This window comes from Hippoglossus stenolepis, chromosome 13 (genome assembly GCF_022539355.2).
Source record: "Hippoglossus stenolepis isolate QCI-W04-F060 chromosome 13, HSTE1.2, whole genome shotgun sequence".
In the NCBI taxonomy this organism is placed as follows: Eukaryota; Metazoa; Chordata; class Actinopteri; order Pleuronectiformes; family Pleuronectidae; genus Hippoglossus; species Hippoglossus stenolepis.
The window spans coordinates 21,556,827-21,583,000 of NC_061495.1; the positions used below are offsets into that span (position 1 = coordinate 21,556,827).

The following is a 26,174-nucleotide window of genomic DNA, read 5'->3' on the forward strand; positions in this document are numbered from 1 at the left end:
GCCTTACACCAAGGGTTCTTACTCAGCAGTTTCCTCAAACATCCCTGAATATGAAGCATCGTGTCACGCCTGACAGTTTGTCAAATTGTGCGGTCGTATCACATAATCTCGCAAATGTGTCCGACTTTTTTTTTCCCAAATGCTGGACGTGCTGCCTGGATTTCCACACTGTTCCATCCTGAACCTGCAAAAGACTAATGCTGCGTTTCACTTAATCAGATGTTGGGGTACGACATTGTAATAACAATCCTTCCTGCGGTCACACTCGGAAAGACGGGAAGAAAAATTTACTTGAACTACACATTCATCAAACTAGTATTTATCCATCTAGCAAATTCAAGGAAAAGTTGAACCTTTTCTGATGAAGATAGATACCACTCTCATATTTGTGCATAAATATGAAGCAACCATTTAGTTAATCATCCAACTGTAGTTGTCGTTTTTACACTTCGTACACTCATTTTTTTGCACGGAATACACAGACAAGATATGGCGCATTAGTTTATGAGCATTAAAGGTGCAGGTAGGCAGATGTTCTTACAGAGCCAGACGAGCTGCAACTTTGTTTTTTATTGCCCGGATATGAAACATAGTTTTTCCTGCTTGTAATCCAATGCTTGACAGGAGAGCATATAAGGATATTTCCTAATAGGTTGAAATGCTCTCTAAGCTTTAAATCCATGCATATTTTTGTCGGTGATGTGCTGGAAATGTTAATTTGGAGAATGTGAAGTTCTGCTGACGTCTGCATCACTTAAACACTGTTGGTGTCTGGCTTTTCTGTTACTTTATCTTATCATTTCTCATGTGCTTATGTCTACAACTCACTTCTTAAAAGTAGCAATAAAACAGTAAATCCATCAGTCAGACAGCAGATCAATCGTTTGAGTGTCAAACGTTTACTGGTCTCAGTCCCTCAGTTGTGAGAATTTGCTGCTTGTTACGTTTTATAAGTTTAATACATTTGGTCAAGTTTAGGACCACACCCTATAGGCTTGATGCATTTATCAATAAGGGTGTCAGTGAGAAAACCTCTCTACTATAGTATCGCTGTGTGAAGATGCTGTAACTAGTCTTTCTTGAATCTGTCTGATTCTGTCCTCAGGAGCATCATGAACCTTTATGTCTCAGCCTGGAGTTCAAGAGATGATGTACAGGATTACAAACGATATTCTCCTATTTCACTACTTTATTGCCTCGTGCATTTGCTTCCAAATCGTCTTGAAATAGTCAACTTTGTCATGAAATGCTGGATATTTGACAGCTAACATTCAATGTTTAGTATAACTCACTTTGTTCTAAGGGTACCCAAGCCAACAAGGGTAGGAACTGCTGCTTTCTGTCCATTCTCACTTTCACCTTATGAAAGACAGTAAAATGAGTTGATTTTTTTCTTTGCCAATAGAGCTTAAAATCATTTGTGCCTGTTTGTTAAAAAGAGATTATAATTTTTTTCTGGGTCACTAGGTTATTATTTCTTTTATTTGCACAGTTCGTGTCACTCTTCTTCACTTATCCCACGATTCACCACTGGGATGACTAGACTGGTGGGTTCACTATATCAAGGCAAATGTAAATCGAATGTAGTGATTTTTCCAGCAGTCATAATGTAGTAGACCTCGTCAACGCTATCACCATAAATGTAGTTTGATTATAACCTGGGAGGGATTTTATTTTTACCTGCATGTAGTTCTGTCTTCACCAATTCTTGCCACACACCTCGTCCAGACGTCAGGAGTCTGCAGCTTTAAATAATTCCAGTTCCAGTGCTGGCAGCAATGGCTCTCAGTGGTGAAGCTCTTGTCCGGAGATGTCCTTGCTCACAGAATCCTGATGTGAGCAAGTCTGCACACACACACACACACACACACACACACACACACACACACACACACACACACACACGAAGGTCACGTGACACTATCATGCAGAGTTCAGCCTGAATCCTGAGGCTTCTCAAATTGTGACTGGCGCGTCGTTAGATTTTGAAGACTCGTCCAACGGGGAGAGATTTGCTGTGTCAGCTGCTCAAGGACATTATGGTGACTTCTGCACTCAAATGATTGAAAATACAGTTATTCACTCTGTCAAGAACATTCATAAGAGTCATTATTCAACTGATAAATGTTTTTAAATCATGTTTTTTTAAAGTAAAATGAGGAAGAACACATCCAGTGGGTTGTTGCTTTGAAACCCTGCATCTACAAATACCCCGCATGCTTTAAAGAAAATAAAGATTTAAAGACTGGGTGTGTATTTAAGAATGTTATAAACACAACTGCAGAGAATTTGAGTAAATCTTTTGTTGCTGTTTTCCCTTCAGTCGCTTCCTCACATATTAACGACCAGAAACGACTTTGGATCAGAGAAGTCGTTAATATAAAGTTAATCATCAGAACTGTGATCATGTCAGAATGTAAATAAATAAACAATGAGCCAAATTTTAACTTTCTGTATTAATATGATCTTGTTGTATTATTATTATTATCATTATTATTTCAGTGATGAAGTGAAGTGAGGAATGTGAAGGATTTACAGGAAATGTTGGTGTTGATGTGTCCTGGTTTGTCGTTTTCTTTTCTTTTTTTACTTAAAACTCTGATTAAAATGATTTTTGTAAAAGTGTTTTTTTTCTTTTGTTTTTTTCTGTTTGGTGATGAAAGCCACTGGTTGGCCAAATAATTGATTTACTGCAGGAAAGGCAACAATCTTCAACTTTTGGTCAAGAGTGAAGCTGATCACAGATTTATCATTGGCTACAATCTTTCAGTGCTGTCAAAAATGTGTTGTTTCAGCAGAAATGATGATTATTCTCAGAGCAATTTCAGCTGATTCTCAAAAACGTTGCAGTAACATTACTTGAAACTTGATGTGGTCATAGAATGTCTTTGTTAACAAGAATCCATTGGAAGTTTCATGTCACCTAACACATTTCTTCAGATCGGCCGCGCCGTCGTCAGGTTACCATTGTACAAAATAAAATAACTCAAATAGGGGAGCTGCCCTCTTGTGCTTTTAATGTCACAGTTGTGATTGTGGAGTGGAGGTCCCATCTGCTAACACGGAGGAGGCTGGGTTTATGACCTATACTGCAGCCAGCCACCAGGGGTCCATCAATATGGTATTGGCTTCACTTATGGGGAACCTGTCATGTCGTCCATTTGTATATACAGTCTTCTTCATTTAAGCTGCAGTTGAACTCTTGTTTGTGAGATTTGTTTTACGCTTTTCTTCTTTGGTTTTTCCATATTAACACTTCAAATTGAACACATTTAATTGGACCTGAGTGATACTTGCAATCAGAATTCCGAGCAGAACAAATACTCAGAAGGATAAAAAGTGAGTGTATACTTAGAACACTGTGTTCAGGAACTGGGCTGAATTCATTCCAGCCACGAAGGGAAAAGAAGATCCATCATTTGCAGCTGATAGGTGATGAACGAATAAAAGCCTGGTTTGCCAGACTCCAAGACTCCACATTACATGGACTTCCACCTGAACTACAGTCAAATTGTTCTTTGAAGAGAAAATTCTTCAAACAGCGTTTACTTGGAAGATGTTTGAAGGAGACTTTATGTTTCAGAGAACCTCCTGTGGCTCGAGTTCAACCCTTTCAGGATGTGTCTGCACCGAGAAGACATAAAACCATCGCCACTGTCAGCCGCTCTGTTCAGATACGGGTGATTTAACCCCCTCCGTGAATCCTGAGCATCGAGAATCCATCTGCAAGCAGAGGGAGGATGACCACTAAACCATAAAACATGAAAGGAAATCCTGCAATATGTAGAAGTGCATCATCAGTTAAAGTCTTGCTGGCCTCTCTTGAAAAGTAACTCTTAAAATGTTATGACCAAAAAGTCAGACTGAGGAAAAAACTAAGTTCAAGAGCCACAAACATAACAGAAATTTAATTATTTTCTAGTTTTCTTGGCATTAAAAAAGCAAACATAAGCCTGGACAAAACCTTGGAGCCATTATGATATTATTACACAGTGATATTAGGCTCATAAAATGATAATCACAGTTAGACTCAGGGATGTGAAGACCAAAACACACAAAGTAGCTACAGGAGACGGTGCATTGATGTTGTATCAAAGGTATCAGCAGAAACATTTACTAAAAGTATAAAAAGGAAAAACAAGTTATACAAGGGAAAATGGCCGTTAACGTGTTTCATTTACAAAACAACGGTACATTTCCAATATTACCCTAACCCAAATTTTACCGAAGTATTAATCCGTGAGATAGTGAGGTCAGAAAGCTTTTTGACATCAACACAAAATATAATAACCTTGAGAAAAAAGATTATACTAATAATAGTACAATAATTTATACATCACCTTTAAAAACAGAATTTACAAAGTGCCATATACTAGAAACTCAGGGGATATTGCATAAAAATCATTCACACAAATAAAAATGAATGCAATGAGAAGAAAAGATCACGTGAAATCAGTAAATACAAATATAAAGAATAGGAACGATAAAAGGAAGACGACGTAACATAAAAGCAAATGAATACAAATTTTTTAAAAGAATATCGAGATCAAAGGCAAGTCGGTAAAAACTGATTTTAAGAAGTGATTTAAAAGATTTCACTTGATCTGCAAACCCTCTCTCCTTGGGCATAATGTTGGAAACCTGTTGGTCTATTCACAAGTTTGACAACAGCTGACGATTCGGGGACTGAAAGGGAATATCTGAAAGGGGGAGTTTCTGACAGTGCAGTTATAAACTTGACTTTCAGATTTTCAGCTTTATTCACTATATTGTTGCATTGGTGGTTTTATGCCATGCACATGGTTAATGGTCTTTAATGGAAACAGATTGATCTCTATAGATCTCAGATGTGAGAGATTTAGCTGCAAACCTGAGATCTGCAGCCTTTAACAACACAGGACAGACTGAGACACATTAAGTGTCTCAGTTGGAAGGAGAAACAGCAGGTGTTGCACTCAGTGTGTGATCTGTTTTCCACCTGTCTCACCTTCCCTCCGCAGAAAAACAGCATCATGTTACAAGAAGTGAAGAAGTGCTGATTAAAAAACCTCCCCCCTGCATGTCTGCTCTCCGCTCTCCACCTCAGCTCGCTGTCTCTTCACCTGCCCACACCCTGCTGACCCTTTTTCATCACGTCTCATCTTCCACTTCTTAATCTCTCTATTCATTCCTGCTGGATTAGAGCCCTGAGCAGGAGAGGAGGATGGGAGGATGCTGCTCTCTTTCCTGTAAACAAAGAGCTGTGGCAAGTGGACGAGCAAATCCATCTTTTATGGACCCCCCTCCGTGACGGGCAGGGATTAGCTGGTCAAAAGAACAAAGCAGACACACAGGAAACCTTTGGTCAGTGTTCAGACGACTCTGAGGAGGGAAATGTGTAATAAATGAAAGTAAACTTCTTTCAATCTACATGAATTTACAAATCACTGCTGTCATACGAATTAACACAATTAAAGCTCATTCATCATCACGTCCATCCCCGTTTGATTTCTCCAAACCAAAGTGTGAAAATAACAATTTGTAATTGAATGGGGGGTGGGGTATAGCAGTGGTTTTAAATAACAGACTTTTATTCTACTGACTTATAAACCTCAGAGTTCATCACTAAAACATCTAAACACAAAACGATCATATGAACAAGCCCACGTCTGTTCCATGGCGTTTGCTCTGAATTTAAATCGTGGAGACGTCAAACAAACGTGTTGCTCTGAGCTCAGACAGTAAAATGTCGTTTTAATTAAGGAAATGTCACATTTTTGTTCTAACCTTTCTCATATAACATGAGCTCATTGTGAGGAGCTGTACAAGCTTCCTGGGATTTTCCCTTAAACTGACATTTTACTTCATAGACGTCCAGGAAAAATCTTTTTTTAGACGAACCACTGACTGAAGTTCATAAACTCCAACACTTCATTTATCTCACCAACACTTCGTTTATCTCACCAACACTTCGTTTATCTCACCAACACTTCGTTTATCTCACCAACACTTCGTTTATCTCTCTTTGGTTAAAAAAACAATGGAAATGAATAGAAACCTTGCTAATATCACGTGAGTTCAAATGGACGGACTGGTGTATCCTCTTTCAAACAGATGTTTGTGCAATGGAGTGATTTATTATTTATTCCTCAAAGCTGAGTCAAAAAAAGAATTGATTCAGCTTGTTGATGAAAAAATGTCCCTCACATAATTTTGATGCGACATGAAACCTTGTTTCTTTCAGTGTGGATCTACCTGGTTGATTGATTTGTGCTTGTTTTCAATATTTCTGATAAGTTGAACAGCTCACTTCTCCCATTTACTGTACAGACATGATAGTTGTGTTGGTTTTCTCATTGAACTGCAGCTGTTTGACGTCACAACAGTGTGACGTCACATCAGTGTGTGCACCTGCAGGGAGGAAATGGGGAACGGCAGTGAAACATCCGCAGGCTCCTTGGACAACAGAAGGTTCACATGTTTGCACTTCTTCAAATCAAAGATCAATACGCTGCTGACAAAGAGGCTAAACAGCCACTGCAACATCAAACGCAGACATCAGTGCAATGAAGGCTTTTAACTACGTGGTCAGCACCAGTGTGTGGATGTAATCAAGACTTTTCCTCACCAACATGTGCTTCCATTAGGATCGAGAATCTGCTTTGAAGCAAAGATTCAGACAGAACTGAGTGACCCATCGATTCATTCAACCAGGTCTGATCTCCAGATGATAACAAGTGGATTAAAAAGAGCCGTAATTGGGCCGACATCAGGAAGACGCGGTGTCTTCAGTCAATATCATGGTCAAACCCATGATAAGTGTGGGGGTGCACTGCTGAGACCTCCAAGGCAACACTGAGTCGTTGAAGACGTCTTTTGCTGATATTTCCCCTTTTTTAAATTGTAATATTTAAACTATGAGTCATTTAAGGGTTGTGCATTTTATTTACTGTCACTCGTCCAATGTGGCGATTTGTCCCTTGCAACCACTGGTAACCACAAAAGTGTTTGTGATCCCATGTGACCGGTCCAAGATATCTGGTTTTCAAATCAAGAGAAGGGAACACAGAGTTAGAAAAACAGTCTAAATGTCTACATGAGCAAAAACCAGAGGAAAATCTGACACACACCAGCTGACGTGACACTAAAACCAAAGTGCAAGAACAAACTAGACTTCACCAGAGTTTACAGCCATGCTAGCAGCTCTGACCCGCTGTATTTATTTTAATTCTGATGCAAAATCAATACTATATTTGCCAAATTAAAATAAAATTGTCTGTATTGCTCTTTTGTCTATAAGCAGGTGTAAATAGTTTGAGCTATTTAGCTCCATTGACGTCAATTCATTGGGGACCAGCATTGCCAAATGGGACATTTTGAAGTATTGTTTCAAAGCTGTGTCGAATTTCCGGAGCGAAGTTGTTTTGAAACACTGCTCCGAAATGTGGTTCAACAAACTGAGCCAAGATGTTGTCATGCTCACGAGTCACGTTCATCATCTCAAGCATGATTGGCTGGAAATACGTCACATGAGAAGAGATCCGTAAACACAGATCTGATCCATATTTTACTATCCAGATTACAACTGATAATACTAAGTTAAGCTAATTCATGGGATAAATGTTGAAAGGTCTTGCTCTGCCGGGGGAGTAGTAAGTCCTTTTTATTTATCCATTAGGGACGTTGAATCTCTGCAGCAAAATGATCTATAAAACATTTCTGACCCTGATGGAGAAAAGGTCACCATCAGTTAGTAGGACTCATCCTCTGGGGCCCATAGATTCCTATTGGAATCATTCATTGGCTTGTTGGTGATGCAGGACGATTTTGAATATCTGTGGCAAAATTGATCACAATCTAATAGATGTCAAGAGGTCTACTCTGGTGGTACACTGGAGAAGATGTTGCGAAACACCAACTTAACCATCCCAAACAACTCAAGTCTTGAAGACTGCGATTCTCAAAACGACGCCATAAAACACAGTTTACTCATGGAAACTTCTCAGAAACAGACGGAGTTTGAGCTGCGTCTGGAGGCAATACTTTATCACAGAAAACAATTCCATGGAACGCAGGAGTGTGGAGCTCAGCCTGCTCGGCTCTTTGTGTGTAGATGTGTCTCAACCCAGTGGTCCGGCCTGTCTTTTATCACGGCCCAGATACGTGGCAGCTTTTCAAACTGAGCATGTGCTCGCTTGATTAAAACTGAACGCCCACCCTGGCTCTGCCTCTGTGAAGGGTGCGTCATGTTGAGGGGGCAGGATGGGGTCAGGACACAATGAGGACGTGTGGCCACAAGGGGGACGAGCTGGGCTTTGGGTGAAATGTGCTGCCCACTGCTGGAACCAGCTCCCAGTGGATATCAAATCTGCCCCAACCTCAACCTGCTTCAAAAATAAGATAAAACCAGATCTATTTTCTGGTGACTTCACTTAATCACTTTAATGACATGTTGCTTAGTCTTTATATTGTAACTTTATAAAGTTTCTATACTTTAAAAAACAAATTTTTTAGCTTTTTATGCTTCTGCTCTTTACTTTAATGCTGCTTTTATTTCTGTAAAGCACATTGCATGAACTCTGAATATTATAATATGCCATATACAAATAATTATGTCTTAAATGACACTGGAACAGCTTCATGTTTGGAATCTGCAGGTATGAAACTATTCTTTGTCCCCATTTTATTTTATTTTATTTATTTTTTTATCAGCTCTGTATTCCTTCAGTTTCTGTTCTATGTATTTACTAAGTTTTCTATCTTTTTGTAAAGCACATCAAAGTGCTTTTACTGTATCAAGAGATGCTTTGTCAGTGTATTAACAGGCCGCATGGAAACCAGAATTCACTCAGGATACCCATGCATGTGGTATCTGAATGCAGTACAGTCACAGTGTCAATGGTGCAGATAAGCTGTTGCACTGATGATGAGACAGTACAACATCTGTGGTATGTTGACACCAGCAGAGACAGTGAGTCATTTAAATCCATGCAAATGCACTTTAGTTTTAGGGAATGTGATGTTCCAGTTGTATCTGGAACATTTCAATGATATATTTACTTATTGTACATATTGATTTTATAAAGGTTTGACAGCTTCTCTAAATTGATAAACGAAAGTTTTTTAAACGACTGCAGAAACAGTCAGACTGTAAACACACTGGGATCCAAACTGAATGTTAAACATCCAATACACAACAAATTATAAATTGCAAACCAACTTCTAATATGGAGCTTAGTTCAAATAAATCAGAAAGAAGCAAGAAATCTCACACAATTCGCCAAAATTATACCAGTGGTTTAAAAATATACTTCGTGAAATTACTTATAAAGTAGAAAAGTTGTACAGAAGTATTTCTACTTGATGCTACCTGAGTACAACACTACATTTTTTAAGGGGAAAATACATAACAATTTACTCCACTGCATTTATTTCACAGCTGTAGAAACCGGATTTTACATTAATAAAACGTGAAAAGTTTGAAGTGCACTGTTTAGGATTAAGCCGTTCCTAACATCTTAAAGTGTTTGTTTTTTTTACGTTTTATGAGACAGTTATTTTAGAGTTTGAAGTTTTAGCCAAAGAGACGTTTCCCCTCTGAACTTCTCAAGTGGTTTCGTTTAAATATCTGAGGCTCGAAGATCGGAGGCGAGTGGAATAATAAATACAGATGTTTGAATCCAAACTTGATTTCCCTCTTCTTCCCTACAGCATTAATGATCTCATCACCCTTCAGATTGATCTTGTGGCTCTTTGGAGAGGCCACAGCGACACAATTAACTTTCACTTGTTTAAACACGGTGATTGTGAGTGCGCTGGTTTCAGGCCTGATGAACCCTCTGTAAACTACCTGCTCAGCTCCAAACTGCTGACAGAGAGAGTGAGCGACCAGCTGTTGAACACAGTGGAGCACTTAGCAGCTACAGATCCAGATGTTTCCATCAGACGTTTTTTCTCAGGTGGAATATTTGGTTATAATCCTAAACAGGACACAAGCATGAATCCAAGTATAGACGCAATAGAAATATAGGTATAAACTTCAGAGGCGTAAATGAAACCTGCGGCTCATTATCACCCTGTCTACAGCTGTAAAATGTCAATTAAATTATATTTAAAAAGATGACCGGTTTTGTTTTATGATCTAATTTTTATTGGAAAGCTACCCTGAGGGGTTTTTTTTGGCCTGAGGCGACATCTCGTTGAAGGACTTTGCAGCAGCAGCTGAGACGATGGTGATCTGCTGTTGCTTCCTGCAGAGAGTGATCCAGCAGACGTTAACGTCAGCAGCTGTACACAGGGATTCCCACCGAGTCCCGTTCAGGTGGACGCCTGAAAAAGCTGCAGTTAAAGTGTCTCCAATAAACATATGGAGCCCATTATTTCTGTTGGTCGGATAGTGACACACTGGATTCACAACAGAGTCTCACTTTCATTTGTAAAATCCGTGCATGAATATGGACGAGATTTACCCGGGGCCATCTGTTCATTTCCATCCACGTATCTAACGTTGAACATGAACGGGCCTTTAAGCAGGTGATGCCGTCACTTTCCTCTGCGCATTTTGACTTGTACGAGAAAAGTCCGTTTCTGAAGTTGAAAGTGAAACGTTCTGAAGAAAATCTGTAAAAAAATAAATAATGGTCTCTGTCCTAGGGATGTATGGCTTCAAATTTGAAATGCATTTGCCACCTCTGCCCAGTCTGAAGGCATGTGTCTCCTATGTGTCTGGAAGGGGAACAGACTCCCTGAACGAGCGAGGGCTAAGGGGTGTAATGGGAACAGCATCTAAGACTGCATTAAAAGCACAGAGGCAACGGCTCGGCCAACAGCTGTGGGATACAGTCTGAGGTTCTCCAGCATTTATGGCCAAACACATGCTGCGTTGGCCATGTTTTGAGGCCCGAGGGCACACACACACACACACCCACACACACATCATAATGAATCTGATGCTGAGATATTTGTGAATCCTCATCGAGCTTGGATGTGCGAGGCTGTGGCTGTTCGCTTTACGTAGGTTGACGGGTAGAAAGGGGGTGTGGGTGTGCATGCTGAAGGGTTTTAATGCTACAGTCCTTCTGGGAAACCAACCAGCTGTGCGTCGAAAGGTTTATGAGACCATGCTGCACGTACTCCACCCCCTGTCCCTTTTTTTTTTCTTTCTCTGTTTCAGCCACAGGTCGCCAAACACCAGCCGTCACCTGTTTCTCGGGACCGTGGTGTCCTCCTATATTTGGCACTCCTCTGGGGCTCTGCACAGTGGTGGCTGGCGGTGTTTGCACAGCTTGCTTGATTCCTGAGATGGGTGGACAGTTTACATGAGCTGCTCAACTTCTCACACTTCTTCTTTTTTTGAAGGCACAATTGTTTCCTTCACAGGTCAAAGTCCAGGCAGCCGCCACATGGAGGGGACGTTTACTGGGTCTAATGGACCTCCAGGCTGTGATGGATCATTCTTGCTTTTAAATCCTTGTGCATTTCCATGAGAGGGTGTCAGTGTTTACATGTGACGATGGAACACAGACTGGGATGCATCACATTCAAGATACCAAATGTTCTATGGTGCTGATGAAACTTAGCTGTGTGTGGCTCAGGGGGTAGAACCGTATATTGTGTATAAAGATGCACGACATGACAGCACCCTAAAAGTGAAGCCAAAGCATCTTGATCACCCCCTGGTGGCTGGCTACAGTATAGGTCATAAAAACGGCCTCCTCCATGTTTACAGATGGGAAATGGACCAAATTGTAAGACCAAAGTACAAATTCAATACATTTTTTCTCAAAGATGGTTTCAATGCTACAATGCTCCTTTTTCTCAAAGTTTATGGATCTCTACGAAGGAGAAGAATGTTAGTCTTGCAAAAGATATTCTCTCAATTGATGTTTTGATGGTTGGTGACTCAAACACCTTCACAGCTTCATTGAGACCTTATATACTGTCTGCAGGATTACTCAAAAACTAGTCAAGGCATTTCCACAAATCTTGATGGAAGCACATTCCAATGATTTCTCAGAGAACAATTCAAGGATATTGACAATAAAATGTTTAGGGGACTGATATTTATGAGTGTGTATAACTTATCTGATCAACTGTTCAAAAGAAAATCCAGATCCAGTCAATTTAAATGTGGTTTCATAAGGCGATAAACTGAGTGTCATTCTAGTTGCGAGTAAAACACTCTAATGCAGGCAGCTCCAATTGGCATCAGACATGATCTTTCCTTAAAAGGTCAAAGCTCAAGACCTAGATATTCACACAGTACAGACCGAACTGTGACCACACGTAACAAAGGCGGGTTTGTACTTTAGTTTTTACTGTATGTGTCATTTCCTGTGGGCAGAGGAGTGTCCTTTACATATAGTCTTCACAACATCTTATTTTGAGAACACATAGTGAATCTAGGGTTTCAGTTCGGAGGGTTTTGATTCTCAGCCACAAACATTTTCACCGTAAACTGGGGCCTGAGTTGATTTCTAAACTCGTCTCTACTCGCCAAAGCTGTTCTCCAAAGGGCTGTCAACTTCTGAGAACTTTGTTTACACAAGAATAAAGCACAGCAATTGCATTTGGCGTCTTTGCTCTGATGCCTCAATTCACCACAGCGTAAACTTGCAGTAACTAATTCTGCAAAGACGCAGCAATGGCTGGAAATGATAACTTTATCTGGAGCCAGTCTACAGGTGGAAATATTCACACAGCACTGAGACGGCTTCAAAGGAGGAGGAGGAGGAAGAAGAAGAGGAGGAAGAAAAAGAGGAGGAAGAAGAAGAAAAGGGCATTTCTGCAAAACTGGAAATGTTTGCAAGTGTTTCAGACAGAGGAGCATGTCATGTACGCACATAGCAGTGCATCACCATCCATCCAGCACAGTGCATTTATTAGTGGGCTGAATAAAATACATATAAATTGCCATGAGGTGTAAATAGGAACCAGTGTGTGTCTGGGAATAAAGTCAAAAACAGTGCAGAGTAGATACATGCACCTCGTAGTTAATGAGCCACAGCAGCCAGTGAGGTCCTCCAGCAGAGTTCTGCTGTGGAGTGAGACCTGACGTGATATGATGGTTAGGAAGTGAGTCGGAGTTGATGGTGTTTTTAACCCTTTGATACACAACATGGGTCAAAAGTGACCGGCTCAGTTTTTCTTTTCTATATCTTTGCAGTGAAGGAATTTCATCAGTACAAGAAATTGTACTTTCTTGATTCTTGTTGTTCTGGGTTTGTACCCTCATGGTTGAATGCACTTATTGTAAGTCGCTTTGGATAAAAGCGTAAGCTAAATGAAATGTAATGTAATGTAATGATTCAGTATTTCAGGTATTCCCCAATTAATTTGTTTTCATCATCACAAATTCTTCGAATGCATGTGCATTAGAAGGGTAGTGATGAAATTCATTCACTGCAAAGATATAGAAATTAAAAACTGAGCCGGCCACTTTTGACCCATGTTGTGTATCAAAGGGTTAAAAAAAAAAACATCTACTCCGACTCACTTCCTAACCATCATATCACGTCAGGTCTCACTCCACAGCAGAACTCTGCTGGAGGACCTCACTGGCTGCTGTGGCTCATTAACTACGAGGTGCATGTATCTACTCTGCACTGTTTTTGACTTTATTCCCAGACACACACTGGTTCCTATTTACACCTCATGGCAATTTATATGTATTTTATTAAGTCCACTAATAAATGCAGTGTGCTGGATGGATAGTGATGCACTGCTGTGTGTACATGACATGCTCTCTGTGCCAGAGCACTTCAAACATTTCCAGTTTTGCAGAAATGCCCTGTTCTTCCTCCTCTTCTTCTTCCTCCTCCTCCTCCTCCTCCTTTGAAGCCGTCTCAGTGCTGTGTGAATATTTCCACCTGTAGACTGGCTCCAGATAAAGTTATCATTTCCAGCCATTGCTGCGTCTTTGCAGGATTAGTTACTGTAAGTTTACGCTGTGGTGAATTGAGGCATCAGAGCAAAGACGCCAAATGCAATTGCTGTGCTTTATTCTTGTGTAAACAAAGTTCTCAGAAGTTAACAGCACTTTGGCGAAGCCCCAGTTAATTGACGTCTGTACTCCGTGGGGTGGGGGGGAAGTGTGGCAGTCATCACTAGTGTTACAACAGCTTATCGTCTTCAAGGGGATAAAACATAAGTGGGTAGGTTTGTCAACACTCTGTTTCACACACAGCACACCCACAACAAAACACGCACACATGCCAACATTCAGGAAAACAGATGCTATCACAGCTCATTGCTTCTGCATCGTTTGCATGGATGCTGATGAGGTTTCTCAGGGATCGACAGCAGATCAGCTGTAATCCAGCCAAATAGGAATGAATCTGCTCCAACCCTGAGGCGTCCGCACAGGAAGGAGCAGAGGGGACGTGAAGGTATTTTTGAACAATAATCACCTCACAAATGAGTTTTCGGCTACACACTCTACAAGCCGGTATCGATCAGCACCTGTGAAACCCTGAAACACACCACATTTCGGTTTGCTGCATATCTGAAAGCACTGCAGCTCAGGACGAAATCACGGTTTGACGATCCCTGAGACACAGTCACTTCTGGTAATGATGAGTCACTAAAGCTTGACTCTGTCCCAAGCAGTCAAATACCAGTGGGCCTTGTGAAACCGGGGTGATTCAAACACTGTTCTCCTGTCTTGAACCGTCAGTGAGGTAACAAGGGAAATATCAGCCAATCAACGCGGCATGGTGGTACAGTGGGTAGCCCTGTCGCCTCACGGCCCAAAAGGATGCTATGACCTTGTTTGGTCAACAGGTTTGAAGGAATGTTAATGATGGTTCCAGGAAGGTTGTTGTATTTCTGTTCTTGTACCTCAGACAGGCTGCATGAAGGAGGATGGTGGGTGCACATGTGTGGTATTGGTTTAGGAAACAACACCTTGTTAGTAAAAGGTCATGGTTTGGTTAGTAATGAGTCTTGTCTTGTCTTCTCTCACCTTAACCATCTGCTGTGATGATTCACACGTGTGTAAAATATAGACTATAAATAAAGATATGTCCTCCCACTCTCTACAAACACTGCTCATCTCACACATTTGGATCTAGAGTCTGCGCAGGAGCGATCAGGAAATGGAGCCACGACATCGAGATTCTGGAAATACATGAGCCCCACCAATCACAAGTTAGTCTCAGCTGTCAATCATGAGGTTTCACTCCATTTTCATATCTAACTAATTAAAACAAAACTTCTGAGAGGCATGAACACGTGAACAAACAGTGTGATGAGAACAAGCTACAATGACAGAACCCATCTTAGTGCGTCCTGGCGCTCTAACTGCCATCATAAATATTTAGGTGACCTCTGAGAGAAACCTCTGTGTGTGTGTGAGTCAGAGACAGGTGGACACAGTGACTGTTGTGTTCACTCTCCATTATCTCACTCTCTGCAGCTATGAACACTGGTGTCGGTATTTTTCCAGAAATTAAGCATTGTTAGACCTGGCCAACAATGGAGGGGGTTTTCACTGTGCGTGTGTGCTTGTGCTTGTGTGTGTGTGTGTGTGTGTGTGTGTGTGTGTGTGTGTGTGTGTGTGTGTGTGTGTGTCGAGGTGGGGGTGTTAGGGGTTGTGTGTTTTTGTTGAAACACCCTGATAAAGACCAGTTGTCATCTCACTGTGTTTCTCTTCCTCTGAAACTCATGAAACAAGACCCAAAACTCAACGAAAACTATAAGGGAAGGAGATCGGGATAAATGTCTGTATGATATATAAATATATATAAATTTTGTTTTTATATGGTATATTAACTCTGCCTTTACTTAAAAAGCAAAACATTTGGATCGGATGAGTATTTGTCAAGATTTCTGGATTTACTGGTCAGATAAAAACACAATTTTCTTATTAAGTTCCCAGCAGACACACTAACTCAGATACACATATGTCTGGTGCGTATCTCCACCAGGGCCCAACAGTCTCCTTAAATTCAATCAAGCAGCACCAGATTTCACACACTTAGTTATCAGTCCCCTAAATATGTCAGATTTTTTAAAATCAAGATCCATGAATTATTCCCTGAGAAACTGGTGAAAATGTCAGAACAAACATCCTGTCTCACACTTCCCCCCCTGATCCAGATAAAAATATAAGAGATAAATTCTTCCCTGTATCACAACCTTTTACCAAGTTTCTTGGTAATCATCCTGTAGTTATGTGAAATCTATACAAACAAACCAACAAATATAACTAGAATCAGTAGATCACATATCCCCTTCAAGGCCCAACAGGCTCCTTAAATTCAATCAAACTGCACCAATCACTGACACTTACAGATACTAGTCCTTTTAAAACCGCCTGATTTCTCTTTATCCAGTTATGTGAGTTATTTCATTGGAAATCAGTGATAATTTCAAAATCTCATGTTAAAGAAAGAAAAAAACTGGATCTGCCTCAAACTGTAGTCGATTCTTTTTTGGCCTTTGTCTCACCCCTCCACCAAATCTGCTCAGTAGTTTGTGTGTGATCCTGCTGACACACAAACACACAGCAATGAAAACGTGTTGACAAAGGGAGAGGGAGGAGGAATAAAGACATAAAGAGACACAAATAAGAAGAAAAGGGTGGAGGCTGTTTGGGGAACAGTTGGAGCCAAATCATCTTTCAGGCTCACTGTCGCCATCAAGTCTGTCAGTGAGATGTGGAACCAACACGAGTCTCTGAACCAGAGAGACGTTCATGACCGCTTTGATCAGGGTCATGTGTTTCATATTTAAATCTCAGTGGTTTTCATTACTTTTATTATTGAATTGAATTCAAACATTACAAACTGCCAACTCCAGCACTGATCATGAACCAGAGAGAGAGGCTCGGAAAATCCACCTGCTGCTGATTGGACTGTTTAAACTCAGTGATTTGTTTCTATGGTGATGAGATGAGATTATGATGAAATGTTGATAAAATACTGGGAGATTAAGTTAGTCAAGTCAAGTTGAGTCAGTGAAGTCAAGTTAAGTAAAGTTACACCGGATAAATCTCAAACAGGAAACTGACCTTTGTATTAGCCATCAGTTTTTGAACCATATTATTACCATAGTCATAGTATTAAATCATTAGATGTTATGTAAATTGATGATTTAGGAAACATTGCTGATATGTAAAAGCAAATGTAGACAAATGTTTCAGGACATTGAAAGTCTGCTGAAATGCTGGAATATAATTTGAACACTCACCAAAATCAGAGAAACTTCAGATTTAATGTAGCACAAAACCAGCTCAATCCAGGAATTTATTAATCTAATGTTTTACATCGTCTTGACAGAAGTTTAGTCTGGGTCCTAAATTCACCAACTATTAAAAAAAAAAAATACTATCTATGGTGGTTACAGAAGTTATTGACAAAATCAGGATAATATTTAGAGAGCAGAAGATGTTTGTCTTGAAAAAACAGAGCCAGTTAATGGTGGTTTGCAAAGTTTAAGTGATGCAAGTGAAGTAATGTCACACCGATATTTAACCTATCAACTACCCTCAGGTCAATATTTATAGTCGTGGACGATGGTTCCAACTCAAAATCAATTGGTGATTGACTTAAAAATGAAATCCGGAGCGCATGACAAGGTCAGCTCATCAGAACGACTCTCAGGATTTGGGACTGGTTATGACAAAGAAAAAGCTGCACGAAGTTGGTTTCATAAAAAACAGCTTCGTCACAGACACGAAGGGAACAGGTGCTGCTTTGCAAATGATACCAGGAACTGCTGCGCGAAAGGGGACAAAGAGACTCCCAAAAGGCCATATATATATATATTGCACATACGGTTTTATTCAAATGTATACAATCAAATCAGTTTTTTTAATGATTAAGTAGACAATTCAAAACCAAACATGAAACTGGAGTTGAGGAGGCAGAGGAAGAAAAGGAGATGAACTCAGGGTTGGATTAAAAAAAATAGAGGTCAATAAAGTCTATAAAGCAGCATCAGCATGTGGACAGAGAGGAATGGAAAACGAGGTTGGTGAGGGCAGATTGCTGCGTCACGTCTACACAGTGACTCATTGCCCCCAGATAAGTCAGTGAGTTTTATGAATGGCAACTGGTGACTCAAAGCTGAAGTGGGGTGGGGGGGCTTCCTGTCTAAATGGAATAAGGCATAGCAGAAAAGCGTGTGTGACGGGGAAAACACATTCTCACCTCAAGTCACAAAAAATCCATTAGCAGTGAAATCCTCCTAGTCACCGTGCAGAGCGTGTGTTGGTGTAAATGTGCAGCGAGGCCGACGCACTCTGAAGTGAAAGCACCGTGTTCTCAAAAGCAACGTGAAGGCTGTTATTACCCAATAAAACCTCTGGCTCGAGGGTTTTCCACTGCGCCCAGATCAGCGAGACGAGGCCTGAACGCTGTGAGTGCTGAGCGGACGGAGCTCCACCACTAACCGCCTCCACAGTGATGGAGACGGAAAACATCCACGGTTCAAAATCACCATCAGGATGCCCACAAGACCTAAGTGGAGGAGTCAGAGAAGTCAAAGCTGCAGATACAAGATGGAGGAAAGAAGCATGTCGATACCGATTTCTGTAGGTGCACTCAAAGATTCATACATCTTCTTAACTATCGTCTTAACCACATTTACTACAACATAAAGGCCAAATATCTCGCAACTTTGACATCATTTGGAGCCAGAGTAGGGATTTTAGAGGGGAGTGGAAGTATGTAGGTCCCGCCCATAGTCAGGCATGAACCAATCACAAGTCAGTCTCAGTAGTCAATCATGACGTTACACTACATTTTTATAGCATCTTTGCAGGAGGGGGGTATGTGGGACAAGAAATAACTTTTTTTTTACATTTTCAATTTATAATAAATCATGGAACTGGAAAAACTAAATCAGGCATAATTAAGGAACCGATATGTAGGATTTTGTTCAATTTGGTGCAGCTCAATTGGATCGGAGATTGTTGGGCCTTAGTGGAGAAATGTGCTCCATCTTACCATCTGTTTTTAACGTAAAAATAAAGTACTTTAATGCGTTAGTCCAACAGGTCTGACACTTAAACGCTGGAATGACTTTGGCATGGAAAGCAGGTTTAAGTAGCGGACATGAGAATTATCAGCACACTTTTACACACAAATCACCTGAAATATTTGTTTGACAGTTTGAGATGCCAGTGAACAGAAAAAGCTGAAGCCAGATGCTGCATTTAATATTCTTTATTCATTATTTCCTCTTCAAACACATTTTCCTGATGTACACGTACATTTCCATTCAAAGGAAAAACTCAAGTGAGGTAAAAGTGCTGATAAATGAAATAGTATAATGGTTGTAACCATCTAAGTCACTGTCACAATCACAAAGCTGACAAAAGCTCTTTTGCATTAACTATTTCAAAAATAATATATATAGTGCCACTAATTTCTTATCCCCCCCACTTAAACTTGCACATCCACAAGCATCCCTTCATACACCCATGCAAACACATCCACGCATGAACGTAAACACAAATCTGCTGCAAAAAGAGAAACAAAGACTTCACGACTCTTCACATAGAAACTGTAGGAGAGCGTCCACACGGCCTCCTTCACATTCCTATGGCGTAAGACTAGAGATCTAATCCACCGATTCCTCCGCACCCTCCTCTCCCAGCAAAGGATACATCTACAGGTGTCGTGAAGAAAAACACCCACAACAACACACTGCACTGATAAACAAAAGCCCAAACAACTGGACCACCAAAAGGCGAGGTGAGTGAGAAGCAACGGGATCGACAACACGGACAAGTTTACAGCAGAAAAATAGTGGGGGTCAGGAAAATTAAAAGAAAAAAAATACACTTCATCCTCTTTTTTTCCACCTTCACACAAAGTTTGTACATAGACATAAATACATACGCCAACACTGACGAAGGAAGTGATTTCATATGAGCCCTGCTGCCTATATAAAGCTTTCATTTTTTTCATCAACAGGAACTTCAATCGTCAGAGAAAAAAAAAAAGCTGTAATAACCGTAAACATGTGAAGTTAACGTGTACACACACAGGATTAACATTCCAGAGTGGTTCACCATCGAATGTCTCGTTAATCTAAGTTTGTGTCTCTTGTGTTTTCTTCTGACCTCGATCGCAACGATTATAAGTGAGCGACGAGAACAAGGAGGCCTGAGAAGAGACTCGTCCTCATCACACAGGGCAGACTTCAACCTGCAGCTGTGAGCCGCGGCATAACTGGAAATCTGGTTCTGAATGTGGCCTCAAGACGATGGTTACAGGGGGGAGTGATTGAGAGTTTCTGGACCGACAATCAGAAGTTTTGTCCCCTGAATTTAAAGGCAAAGATCGTGTTAAGTTTAAGAGTTGGGCTTTTGGGGTGATAAGGTTTCAGAGCATATGGACTCACAGATAAAACCCCAACGCTGCCGTGAGGCCCGAGCGAGCTCAAGTCTGCTGCCGACATCAGGTACGATTGACCCGAATGAGAACGTTTAATTCAGCTAAGACGAGGAGAGTCAGAGAAAACACAAAAAACAGAAGATAGAGAGTAGTAAGAGGTGGTGTCTTTATGTCAGGGGGAGATCAAACCAATTCATCGTCCCAAAAACGGGGACAAAAACAAAGCCCTCAAAAACACTATGTCCCTGAGAACCAGCTCAACTCCCTCAGCATTTGACAACATTAACTTATTTACATTCCTCTCAGGTGGCTGGGTTTGAAGTAAAACAAGGCCCCTTTTTAAAGTGCGTCTGTGAGTACCGGCTCTCTGCTGGGGAACCTCTAGCTACTGTGCCACAGAGCGGCTCGTCAGTGCACTTCAGGTATTGCTTTGGTTCGGATCTGGAGAGAACTGTCAGCAAAAGAACAAAAAAAAAAACTAAATTTAGTCAGAGCTGAATGTTTGGCAGACTTTTAAATCAAAAGGTGTAAATATGGAACATCTGTTTAGATGATCACAATGAATCAAAAGCTGGATCTCAAATGTGCCGATGCAAGACTGAAGTCAACACGGCTTCCAGAGACTGCAGGAAACGACAAAAGAGGGACTGAAACAAAATGGCAGACAGGAATGACTACACAGGAGGGGTTTCAAGGCACAGCATTGTGTGGGACTGAAACTAAAAAGAAAGAAACAAAAGAAACTCAAATTTCAAATTCAAACCAAAAGACATTTTGCTCCCCAATCAAAAACATGAGCATTTTCCCAGAAACCAGGATCTAATACAGCGATGACAGTTGTCATGATTAGGTTTAACTGGGGCTGAAAATAAAATAACCTTTTGCCAACACTTTCCCTCCTGATCACCATTAAAACAAAAACTTTAAAAGGCTACATCATTCTCAAAAAAGTGAAAAGGCACTTGATTGCTTCAGTTGCTGGTTGTAAAGCAGCCTTTGGTCCAGAGTGAGAAAGTGTGTGGCACCTCACTTGTTGTTAAAGACTACGGCAGTTCCGACACAAAAGCTCAGCAGCTGAGTCAGCACGGCCTGCCCCTGCCCTGGGCGCGACCTGCAGAGGAGGCCGAGCAGACCTTCCTCTGACCATTCTCAACCAGCCAGGAGCTGAGCCAGCCAGATAACAGTCGCTCCTGGTTATCTGCTATAAACATGTGCTGCAGTGAGACGAGTGGCAGCAGCAATGCAGCGAGCGCACTACGGCTTCAAAGAAATGGGGGGGGGGTTACGACACAGCAGCTGCCACTTATGCAAGAAGTTTGAGAACTCCGACATGGATGCTGCGACGTCAGGAAAGCAAAGAGCAGAGATGACAGGTTTGGGTCAGAGCTCAGCCCATCTGCTCGTAACACCACACTGCAAATGTTCAAAATTCACAGCTAATAATACGTTTGGCCAGAAATAGAAATTCAGAATAAGGGGGTTCGGCCTCGTGGCTCAAATCAGTTGTAGCTTCCAGGATAAATCAAAATCCACTAGGGGGGGTGGTGTCCCTCCAGCAGGCACGTTGGCGTTTCTCTAAACATACCAAACTCTCTCCTGGTGTCCATGACCACAAAAGGGGTTCAAACACTGGTGGTCCCAGCAGGGACCGGGAAGGAGTAAGTGGACAGGAAGTGATTGTGCCCCCCCCCCGCACTGAAGGTGGCAGTACTGCTGCTTCTGCTGGCACACCAATCCCTGGCTCCCTTTCCCACCTCCCCCAGGAAAAAACAGAAAAAAGGATAATTATAGCCGGCCTTTAGTTTGAGAGCCAGTTGCGTCAGAGGAGGATCCCATTTCAGGGCTGCTGTCGAGCCTGCAATGGCTGTGAGGGACGACCCTGCGGGGCCCACCATGTGCTGCTCCTTTTAAGGGAAGGGACAGTCACTGCAGGACTCCCAGTCGGTTCTGGCTCCAGGCAACAAGGGCAGCCCCACAGTGTTCACTGCGTCAGTCACACCCACCCTGCAAAAGCCAGGGTTTTGACATGTGGAGGTCACTGGTGAGGCTTTGGCAATGACTTATAAAACTAAGCTCCTCACTCCTCGGTCTGAGGCCTAAACGGTCATCCTGCAGTTTTCAACTCAAAGTACAGGACTGAGTAAGCAGGAGAAAGGGGGAGGAGGGGAGCTCGTCCTGTACTGAAATTCACAGTGGAAAATAAAAAATATACATTTTGTTTGCTTTATCACAAGTCACAGGCACTGCCGGCATATTAGAGTGTGTCTGTGAGAGATATTTACAAAATCAATTAAAACAAATCTGTAAGTCTCGCTTCCCCTTCATTTCTGATTTGTCATGTATCACCTTACATTATTCCCAAGTGTTTTAACACCAGTGCTGTTTTTTTTGTTCCTAATTGGGCTGAAACATTTTATATCATCTCTTCCCCAATAACAGCATTTTCTCATTATTTCAGTTTTTTCAAATTTTTTTTTGGGACACCAAATTCAGGCTATAACGTTTTCTTATTCCCTGTCTACAAAAAAACAGCCCATATACTTAAATAATTGGGAGATAAAGCTGGAGGTTAAGGCACAAAACAGAACTCCATTAAGAATAAAGTTGATAAACAGGGAAACAACCAAACATTATGAGAGAGAAATCTAAATAACACTTAAAAATATCACTTTCTATTCAATGACCTAGACGCCTCTGTAGATAAGGAATGAGAAAGGATTGCAAAAACAAAGCAAAACACTTGTCCACTTAAATATAATTGTGCCTTGAGAGGAACTTTACATTAATTGCCTCTATATAATTTTTTTTGTTTTTTCTCTGCTATTCCTCTATTTTCAAACGCAGCAGTGGCCGTGCCCTCTTCTACATCCTTTCACGTGGTTGTTGACTCAGTTACATGGCAGCCATGTTGGAATGTTCTGGTTGGCCACGTAGTAGTTGCTGAAGTTGTGGTCTCGGACGTAGGGCGCTGGCTGATAGTAGCAGGTGACACAGGACGCGTCGGGGATGGCGTTTTGCTCCGCCAGCACCCGGAAGGCCATCAGCGAAATGAGGTGGAGGGTCTGCCGCCGCTCGTGACCCATGAGGCACACCGTGCTCTCGTTGACCACACGCCGCAGGATCATGAGGTAGTCGTACTTGCTCTTCTCCTCGCCTATGAAGTGGCTCTGAAGGTAGGCCTCCACCTTGCGCTGCTGCTCACCGAGGTCAGGGAAGTCAATGAAGAAGCGTGAGCACATGTACCGCTCCAGGCCTTTGAACTCCTCCTCGCTGGCCGGCCGGAAGTCCCTCACTAGCAGATTGCAGTATTTCAGAAGGCCGCCGCCCCGGATCTCCTCGGGCCGCTTGGTGGCGATGAGCTTGTTGCGCAGGTGGCTCAGCGCCATGCTGAAGTCCCCGTACACGCTCTCCCCGCTCACCGTCGGGTGGAAGGCCTGCGTCATTGGAGTCTGTGCCAGCTCGTAGTAGACGAGCATGGAGTCCAGCACAATCTGAAAGGAGTCCACACTGAACTCAAACTGCCGGCGTATTGAGTCCACAAACTTCATCTCCACGTTGCGGCCATTGTTGTTGGAGAGGGAGATGAGGCTCCAGCGGTCCTGCTCTGTGTTGACCTTCACCAGCTTCTGGACGTAAGCCTCTTTCAGAGTCATGGGAGTAATTTTCTCTTTGTTCACTCCCTCAGGCAGAAAGTCCAGCAGGGTACCCAGCACCACGTCCTTAATGACGCGGTATTCTGTCTCGTGCGGCAGGTCCACCCTGAAGATGATGTCCAGATCTTTGTAGCTCCAGCCGATGTCCTGCACCAGCACGTGGCTGGCCGTGGAGCCGTTGAGACGAATGTCCTTCACTCTGATGCCCCTCAGCTCCAGGCGGGTACGCACCCAGGCCACAATGTCTTTGAGGCGCACCTCTAAGGTGGGGAAGTTCCCTCGTCCGTGAACAGGCACGACCGCTGTAAGCACGTCATTGAGCCGGCTCACCTGCTCCCAGGACAGAACACTGACTGAACTACTCTTTGATTCCTCCTTGTTCTCCATCTTCTCACAAGGTTCTGATTAACTAAGATGACAAGAGAGAGCAAACAAACAAGTGTTAGCTTCAAATGTGGCAGAAACAAAACCATAAACACTGAAACATTTCCACAAGAATACAAAATCCTACAGCAACAGTGAATCAGGGCTGTGACCATTTAAAAAAAATAAAATCTATTAAACAAAATGTACAAACAAGACTGGGAGCCTGTAAAGAGCAGAAAACTAAATGAATTCCCCCATGGTAGAGCTGACCTAGAGCTGGTCCCTAGTATGGAACAATTTGTCAATTAATTGTTTAGTCGATAAATCATCACAATGTTGTTTAATAGTTTTCCAAAACTCAAATCTATGTCTCAATATGTTTTCCCCCCCCTGCTCAACAGTCCAAAACCAAAAAGGTAATAAATGCTGAACAGTCGTCTGAGTCCAAACATGGGTATAAATTATCAAGCCATTAAATTGGAGTTGTTGATCATTTTTCTCTCATTATTAATCTTTTAATAGTTGCCCAATGTCAATCACAATTTCAAGTATTGATAAGCAAACAACAATAATGGACTTTAAGGTTAAATCATGTGAAACACCATCATCATCCTCATCCTCCTCATGTTCAGCACGAGCGCTGCACAGAGTGAGCACGAGACGAGCCGTTCACAGAGAGGAGCGCGTGAGGCTTCCAGAAACAGCGGAGTGCACGAGCGTGGCGTTTTTATTCTGGAACCGACGCACGCGGGGTTAAAGTGCACGTGAATAACGTCAAAAAACCCGACACGCTATTCACCAAACACGGATCTGCTCCAGCTGATTCATCAGTCCACCCGCAAACTGCGTGGAGAACACCGCACTGCGCTTTCAAGGCCACTTACTCCGACTCGGTATCAGTTTCAAAGAGTCTACGTAGGTTTAAAGAATCTCACTGTTACGGTGAAATATCCCCGCAGCGCTCTTTCGAATCGTTGGTTTACGTAAACTTGGGTTGTAGCGGTGTTTCCATGCTAACCGCGCAGTTAACGCAAACAGAAGCAGCTACATCGAGGATAAAGTCGATACGTACGTTTGTTGAAAGTCTTCAGAATCCAGAAGAGAAGAAATAAAGTTCGTTCAGACTCATGATCCAGAGAAAGCACTCACTCTAACACGCACACCGCGGAGGAGTCAGTGTCCGCACCGCCGCGCACACACCTGCTTTATACAGCCGCAGCACGACCCACTCACACCGCTGCTCCGCCGAGACAAAACACAGTCCCTCAGATACCAATGCGCGGAGCGAAGCCTCTGATTGGTCGACGGGCTTTTTGCGTTTCCAGGCAGACGAGCAATGTTGAGGATTCTGATAAGTTTATCTGTCAACTTATATAATAACAATAATAACAATAATAATAATAAAAATGCTAATGCTAATAATAATAAATATTATTATAACATCAATCATCATAATAACAATGCTAATATTAATAATAAATGAAAATACTGCACTGGTTTTCCTCATGTCACTCTACTTATTTGTTTAAATGTATTTTTTTTCATTCTTTCTTTTTATTGTCTATTTATTGAATTATTTAACATGTTTTTTTTAAGTAATTCCCTTTACCTACATTTTGAAGTGTTTTTGACAGAGCCACAGAATAAACATGGACAACACTTCCTCCCACCATCACTACCAGGAACAGAGCCACATCTACTTTGTTTGAGGCTATTTGGAAACAGAAACTAAATCATATATTCATAGTTTAGTTTTCACCTGTGAATGGATCAGGTTCAAGGGATCACATACATTTATTAAAGCCATAGACTGCAAAGAAAGATGCGTCTC

General features: G+C 41.8%; 1 protein-coding gene across 1 annotated transcript; it reads right to left on the reverse strand.

Annotated features, from left to right (window-relative positions):
* Positions 1–19,133: 19,133 nt before the first annotated feature.
* Positions 19,134–25,552, reverse strand: tent5c (terminal nucleotidyltransferase 5C). The gene is made up of 2 exons (XM_035173978.2): positions 25,416–25,552; positions 19,134–24,386 (listed from the first exon to the last, which is right to left on the reverse strand). Exon 2 carries the CDS (start codon positions 24,362–24,364, stop codon positions 23,213–23,215), a length of 1,152 nt encoding a protein of 383 aa, XP_035029869.1. The 5' UTR covers positions 24,365–24,386; positions 25,416–25,552; the 3' UTR covers positions 19,134–23,212.
* Positions 25,553–26,174: the final 622 nt, after the last annotated feature.

Bases quoted from the DNA above. Each gene is read 5' to 3' on its own strand.
- tent5c (XM_035173978.2), bottom strand. From the start codon at position 24,364: ATGGAGAACAAGGAGGAATCAAAGAGTAGTTCAGTCAGTGTTCTGTCC.